The following is a 7,687-nucleotide window of genomic DNA, read 5'->3' as shown; positions in this document are numbered from 1 at the left end:
AGAGATAATGCTCCAGTTCAGCTCTTCTCTTGCTATGGCTGGGACATGCTAAAAACTGCCTCTGATCTACTGGGATCAGCTTCATGCTGCTTCTTTGAGACATAAACCGCATTTCCATAAAAAAAATGACACGGCTGTAGTTCCAGCAACATTTTTTAAAGTCAAAAGTGGACATTACCTGGACTGATAGAAATCAATGGGCTAATAAGTATATTCACCACTCGGGTTCTGGTGATAGACCTGGCTTCACATGCGAGACTTCTCTTACAGCACAGTCCTTTGATACAAAATTAGCTCAGATCCTAACAGGAGGGAACTGAAGAAATAAAGCAGCATAAAAAGCATCCAGCAAAACCAGTGTGTGTGCACTGTTTCAAGTCGGTAAATATACATAAATAAAGCCAATCCCCTCTCTGTAAACTGCAATAAGTATTGCAAAACTAGGAAAAAAACCCAGTGATTTCTTACCCTGTCCTCATTTATAGCCAAGCCTTTAGAAAAAACTTATATACTGCAAACTTCCCTAGGAAGGAACAACCAGCAAAGTGCTAATTAACATTCTTTCTAGTTCATGTTGATTGTAAAAAGTTTAGAGAAGAGGAATAGCTTTCTGTGAGGCTTTACACTGAAGACGGAGAGACAAAGAAGAGAGGCTGTATAACCTGCGTTATCTGTGGAATTTCTCCCACAACAAGAAACAGGCAGGCTTTTACAAAGTCAGATCAGAAAAAGCCATCATTAACCAGATGTCAGTTCTGAGGCATTACTTTAATCCCGTAAATCACAGAGAGAGAGCAGAGATTTTATTTTGCATCAAATCTCCACTTTTAGATTCTGGTGAAGGGCATGGAAAAATACATGCTTGTTCAGCAACACCCTTGTATAGGTTTTTGTTTGAAGCATAGGTGGGACAACCTGCCTAGAGAACTGCCTTAGCTGGTGACCTGAGCTGTAACATTGTTCCTTAATGCGATGTAAAAAGCCCTATTGCCTTGCTGCAAAGCAGCATTGGTGTGTCCATGTCATCTCAGTCACTAGAGATGGCAACGAAACACCCACGCCTAATAACGCATTTTTCTACACTGTGCTTTCTTCCAGCACATTACACTGCCTCCATCTCCCCAGCTCTGAGATCCTTCCTGTGTGAAATCAACAGCATCAGAAAGGTACTTAGTGACTTTTCAGGACTTTGCCAACTTTTATTTTTCCAGGATCAGTGTTTGAAGGCTGGACATTTTGGAAATTCAGTTACACGAATGATTACGGGGTAGAAAATGTACCAATAATTCTTTTTAAAATTTTTTATTATTTGAAATAGAAACTTGATACAGACTGGATCGGTGCTGTGACCAGTCTTCTATCACCGTGAGTGACAGGATGGGGGGAATGCCCCTTCCGTGTCATGGATCCGTTTCTTGGAGTAGTTTGTCCTGGGCCTGTCCCACGGGGTTTAGCAAATGTCCCACACCTTCTTTGGCTCATCACTTTGTGGAATAAGGACAGTGGCACCATATCCATTTTAATGTGTGTGACAAACGCAGTGCCATTTGATTGATTGCCCATCAGCGCCTTTCCTTCCCACTCCTCAACCAGCCCTGCCCAGACTTAAAACTCCCATACTATTTAGCCACTGAACTCTTCAAGGCCACACAATCTCTGACAACGCTTTATACCACCTTCAGCATAAAGATGCATCCGTACTGTGACACAAGTAACGACTGTTAAATAAATGAGAGGCATCTGCGATAAGTTATTTTCAAAAGGCTTGGTAACAGGCTACAGCCTGTGCATCAGTGTCAGTTTCCATCTAGGCACAGACCAAACCTGTGAGTCACAATTATCGTAAGACAAACGGCAATCGTGCTTCAGAGCAGGTCAACCTTATGAGAAATGCCAGCAGCTGTCAGGACAACGGCACAGCTCCACATCTGGCACCTCTGCCGTACACGTACCAGGGGACTGGGCTCTGTCAGACTTACCGCATCATCTCTCTCACTCACTTTTTCACCGCCTTTTTTGTATCCTCTAGACCACACTGAATTTCAACTTACTGTAAACACGCTGGCGTGACTTCTGACCGTACACTTCTTGTGCAATTGCTGTCCACTACCTTTCCTTTTTTAGCGTGTAGAAGTCCATTCCTTATTTTGATTTTTGCCTGACTCGCCAAGTGACATCTACAATTCATTTCCTCTGGCAGGAGCAAATACCCGCCAGTGCTAACAGCAATAAACGCCGTGGGCTGCTGCTCAGCCCTGGAGTGACTGCAGCTTTTGTTTAAAGGCACCGGAGGGCTGCTGGGCTTACAACATCTTTCTTCATCCTTGTAAATTTTAAAAGTTTTTATTTACACCAAACATGTCACCTTCCCCCCAAAGAAAAACTCTGTTAAAATGGTTCCACAGGGTGTGTTAAACTTCTATACAGAAAAAAAAGCAGGGCTGTGCTGTGCTACAGATTTTACTTTAAAGGATCTCTTTCACAGTCCTTTTAGGGGCTTCTGAACAGGAGTTTTATGAATTTATAACAACATATATGTCAGGCAGACACTGGAATTCAAATTATTTTAACTCCAACTAAAGGCCTGTGTTTGAATGTCTGAATGCATTCCTTTGTGGCTGAGATTTTTTGAGTTTTAAAACTGCAAAGACCATATCTTCATTATAAATATTCCATTTCTTAGTCATTCTTGTGTCAAAGGACTGCTGGAGAGAAAATCTGCACGAGTGTGGTCCAAGAGGAAGCAGAAATCAGAAGAGTTTTATTGCAGAAGTAGGGATGTGTAGAGCTGAATCTGCTCGCTGAGCCTGGCATCTCTGTTATGCAGCTAAATCTTCGGTACCAAAAATGCACAAAACCTAAATGGGTATTGGTATTGCTTAGCTAGTACTCACACTGCAATGTGATCTATCTTGATCCTAGTGGCTTAGGATCTATTGGACTTATTTACTGTTACGTGGGAGATTTTTGCTGGTTTCCTTGTAATCCTACACACAGTCTGGATGACTGCTGGGCTGGAGGGTTAATACAGACCCCCGTATTTGCCTAGCTGGTCCTTATTGCCGACTTCTTAACTGTCAGAATGGCTCATAAATGGCTGGCTTATTGGACTACTTAGTTTAATGGCTGTTAAAGAAAAGACATTCTTACACAATGAACCCTGTAATTGTCTCTTTGGAAACCCTTTTTCAAGCATTTGCTAAATACAATAAACATTTCCATGTGGATATAACAGCAATGGAGCGTACAAATAAAATGACTGAAATGAGGCATGAGAATGGCTTTGTGTTTTATGAAAGTCTGATTGATTTTTAGAAACATGATGGCTATTTCCACTTAATGAAGCCCTCAGAAAAAAAAAAGAAAGAATTTTGATTCAAACTTTACGATCTAGGCACTACAAGAACTAGGAGTAGAGGCAAATGCATGCTGTCTGCCTTCACCACTGCTGCATTTCTAGCAGCCGACTCATCCCTTTCTTGAATCCCCCCGAAAGTCTCTGAGATGGCTCGTGCGTAAGAAGTAACTTCCATTCTGCTCTGTGCAGAAACAATGGCCGGCACTTTGCTGAAGTTGAATCTCTCACATATGAGCCAACAGAAATAAGCCAGCGAGGAAGGAGGATCCTGGCTGAGGCAGGGCTTGGCTAAATAATCTGACCTTTTTCTTGGTTTGGCTCTGAAACGTATCAATGTGAAATGTATCAAACCACCCCAATTCTGGCTACCTGCTGTGCCCAAGGCCATTGGCCAGTGCTAAACAAATCCTTTTTTAAATTAATGCTCTGTAGTAACATTTTCTTACAACTTAAAATGTTAGTTAATGGTAGGTATCTCAAACATGAGATATATGCAGCAAAGACTGACTGTGGCACACCTAACATTTGGTGTAGCACATGCTCAGGGCAGTTGTTTAGTCCTGGAATCATATTTATGCCTCTCCATTTAGCCAAGCCAACTTTCCAACAGGATATATTCCCGAGGCTGACACTAAAGCCCCTGCGCTTTATATCATTTACATTCTGTTACAATCATTTCGTTCTTCTGTGCTTCCTTCTCATTATCCCAGAGAATACAGACAAAAAGCATCTCACCGTGACCCGATAAGAAACTTTTAATTCCGCGCATTTCTCCATGCTGAAATGAAGATTTAGCAGCAACCTGATTTTAATAACATTTCTTCCCCACTGCTACATGAAATTTAAATAACAATAACTAGTATTTTTGAATTGGCTTCATCTCGAAAGATTCCAGTTCCCTTTTGCCCAGCAGAGCCTGTGCTATTCTTGCACTAAGAAGTTGATCAGGGCAGTTCTGGGAGACAGAAAGGCCTTTTTAATGGTTCGTCCCTGGAGATGCTTGACTCCAAGTTCACTTTGAAGAACAAGTTCATGGACTTCTTCAAAATTGCGGGCTGCTTGCTGAGGCACAAAAACCTTGCCACAGGCTTTGTTATTGATCTGAAAAAGAGAGACATGAAAACAAGAAAACCAGAAGTTACTAGACTGATTTACACAAATTCATTTCCTGAATCCAGTCCATCTCATTATGTGTGGGGGAAAAACCTGGATCAAACTCTCTTTTCTCCAACACCAAACTTTCTAAGTAGAAGATAAAATTCTCCATACCTCCTGTCCCTCTACCATAAAAGAAGAGAATGAAACTCTGACTCACAATACTCAAGGAAAATTGAAGAAGTGGCCATAGGAAGTCTTAGTTTTGAAGACAGCAAGCAGCATGTGACTATGCAATGCGGCGATCTTTTAAGTTTAAAAACGTAATAGTTACACAAGCTGAATAATGAGAGTGAACATAATGGTTTGTCAGGTGGGAGTCTTGGTTTGTACATACTTCTAGGCTGCAATTTGAATTCGTTACAGCTAAGCAATTCCTCACAGAGATTCAAAGGCAAGATTTATTAAAATAAAAATATTTGTGGCTGAAAAGATATCTGAAAGATTCATCATCACTCATTTTTAGAAAAATAGGCTTTAACTCATTATATGTTGCATTCGTACTAAACGCATGACTCATTAAGCCAACACCAACCACAAAGACGACAACCACTCACAAGGTAACGCTTTCCTGTGTGTGGCTGGTTTTCAGAGCAGCTTCCACACTGGTTTTGCATCAGCAAGACAGAATCATTTAAGTAAAATTGAGTAAGGCCTTCAGTGGGAATCCCCTTAATTTATAAAATGGTCTTATAAATCTTTTCTGTCATCCAGTAAGAGTAGATAACGGACAGAGACTACAGAGCCTTACTAAGTACCTTTCTGGAATTGGCATAAAATTCATTATTACAAAAGCTTTCAGATTTATATGGAGTACTTTCAGTGGATTAATTAAAAGAATATCAATCCCACATTTTAGCAAATTAAATAATTTGAATGTTTTAATCCAGTTCAATCAAATTACTTGCATAAAAATCTGCTGCAGGTACTGCAGATCTTTGACCTTTAAACATAATTGTAACGAGTTTTCCATCATCTAAAAGGAACATGTGTTGCTTCATACAGCTTGGACATAAAAATGCACACGGCTTGGTTTTCACCTGGATTTTATCCAGGATACATGTATGCAACATACCACGGATGAGAGAGACCTACTTCATTTACTTAGTTTGTATTTTATTGAAGACAAAATAATCTGTGCAATTCTCAGAGAGAGGAAGTTGGGAAAGATTTTTAAGGAACAAGATGAAGTTTCAAATACAGTTGGGATGAGTCACTTCTGTTTTTTGACTAGACTTGACAACAATTTGCAGTGATAATGTAGATAGGCTTTTAACTATTCCTACATGCATCCATAACGTGGTATCATAAAAGGCCAGCTGTGTTAAACTTTGCCTTTAGCACCTCGTGCAAAGTAAATCCCTTGAAAAACACGGAAAAGTTCATTTTTAAAGCTTTTGTGAAAAATAAATACAAGTAGTTCTTCTTGACAGGGCACTTCAGAGAAGTCCCAGAGAGCGCCCTTTTTCCACAGGAAAAAGAAAATGGTAAAATCCAAACGGATACAGTTTTAGTGAGAATATAAAGCAAGCTTGTGAGCTCGCTGCTAGGATACACAGCCTGCAGTTCAAAACTATGCCTGCTTAGTTAAAATGTCATTCACTATCCTCCATGATGCAAATTAATATGTCCCAGTGGATGGATGTTGGCAGGGGGAAACTTGCCACAACTAGCCTATTTGGTGCTGTTCTCAACAGAAAAGCCAAGTGGTCTAAATCAACTTAGTAAATAAATGACTGCTAGCGGTTGTGTTTTCCTAGAAAGGTCGAGAAGCCTAGGCGACCTGACACTGTGTACCTTCCCACAGCACCTCTCCTGATCTTCCCACCCCATGCTGCAAGCTGAGTCCAAAAATCCTATCAAACGGCAGATTGGTTATGATTTCAGCGCGTTTGCAGCCTGGCTTTCATTGTATCGTAGGTATCGTAATGCAAAGTCAAACGTATTAATGCCATTCTTAAGCATCTACAGATTTAATCACACACTGTGCGCGACAAGCATCCTATTCACATGTTCTTTTAGTCAGGAGTTAGATTCTCAGCAGGACAAGTATCTTCTGCTATGCCTCCATCTCTCTCTCCTTATCTCACTAGACCAGCAAAACCCTCGGCAGCTCCAGGTAAAAGTGCCAGCACAAGAAACCTGGGTGCTAGCAGCCATCTGAAAAACCATGGCAAACTGCAAGAGGAGAAATAAATGAGGCTTGGGTCCTTTCTTCCCCTGAGGAAGGAAGCTGTTGCTTTTTCTTTTCTTCTTCTTTTTTTAACATTTGACATTTTAGACTATTTTGGATCTAGAGGGAGCTAGAGGGAAGTAGAGAGGTTATGAAGGATGAAATGAAATCACAAAAGACTGAAAAATAAGCACCTGGAGGCTGCAGAGAGGAATTTTTAGTTCAACTCAAATATTTTTTTACCATTGATGCATAATCCTTCTGAGAAGTAAAAAGGAAAATAAAATATCTGTGCACTTTTAGGCCTTCCTCATACGCCAAAGCAAGAAAAATGCCACCAACTTTTTTTTTATTTTATAAAAACATCAGTTACAAGACCACAGCTGCCAAAGTTCTGCATCACCTAGAAAATGTGAGGAATGCTAGTCAGAAGTGTGTTCATAGGACGAAATGCACACTACGTTCAGGTCATATTTTTCACAGCATTAACAATATATGGTATGATTAAAAATTCTCAACTTTGTAATAACATTTAGAATAACAGATACCATGCTTATCCAGTGAATTTAAATGTCTGTCTTGTAGGCAATCTGTACTGTATCAGCCAAGGATGCAGTGAGTTGGTTGCTTTTGCTGCTTTGGGTTAAATATGGAAAGACGTTAACTCCAGCACAGACAGGAAATAATGAAGTATTTTGTGTCAAGAGAAATAAAACCATAATGTCTCAGCAGGCAAATCCCTGGCAGCCTGAGGCGGTTTGATGTCTTGAGAAGAATAGGGTTGTGGCCCAAAGACTCAGTGTGACTGCGCAGCCTTGTGAAGAGACACTGCCTCTTTCCAACTAACCAATTCCTCCATATGTTGAGTGTTTCTTGGTTTAATGAGGGCAATTTATTTTTACAGCCATACAAAAACCTACAGTGTCCACAAGACTTTAAAATATTCACATTTACGATGATCTCTCCCTGCTCCTCCGTATTTCCCTTTTGCCTTACTCTTA

General features: G+C 40.4%; 1 protein-coding gene across 3 annotated transcripts in view; it reads right to left on the bottom strand.

Annotated features, from left to right (window-relative positions):
- Positions 1 to 3,276: 3,276 nt before the first annotated feature.
- Positions 3,277 to 7,687, bottom strand: part of LARS2 (leucyl-tRNA synthetase 2, mitochondrial) — an 88,230-nt gene continuing 83,819 nt past the window's right edge. For all 3 annotated transcript variants that reach the window (XM_075143217.1, XM_075143218.1, XM_075143219.1), the window contains one exon: positions 3,277 to 4,459. In XM_075143217.1, the coding sequence (XP_074999318.1) occupies positions 4,280 to 4,459 (180 nt within the window). In that variant the 3' untranslated portion in view covers positions 3,277 to 4,279. The remainder of the gene's footprint in view (positions 4,460 to 7,687) is intronic.

The sequence above is a fragment of the Calonectris borealis genome, chromosome 2 (genome assembly GCF_964195595.1).
Source record: "Calonectris borealis chromosome 2, bCalBor7.hap1.2, whole genome shotgun sequence".
Classification (NCBI taxonomy): domain Eukaryota; kingdom Metazoa; phylum Chordata; class Aves; order Procellariiformes; family Procellariidae; genus Calonectris; species Calonectris borealis.
This window is presented reverse-complemented; position numbering and strand designations above follow the sequence as displayed.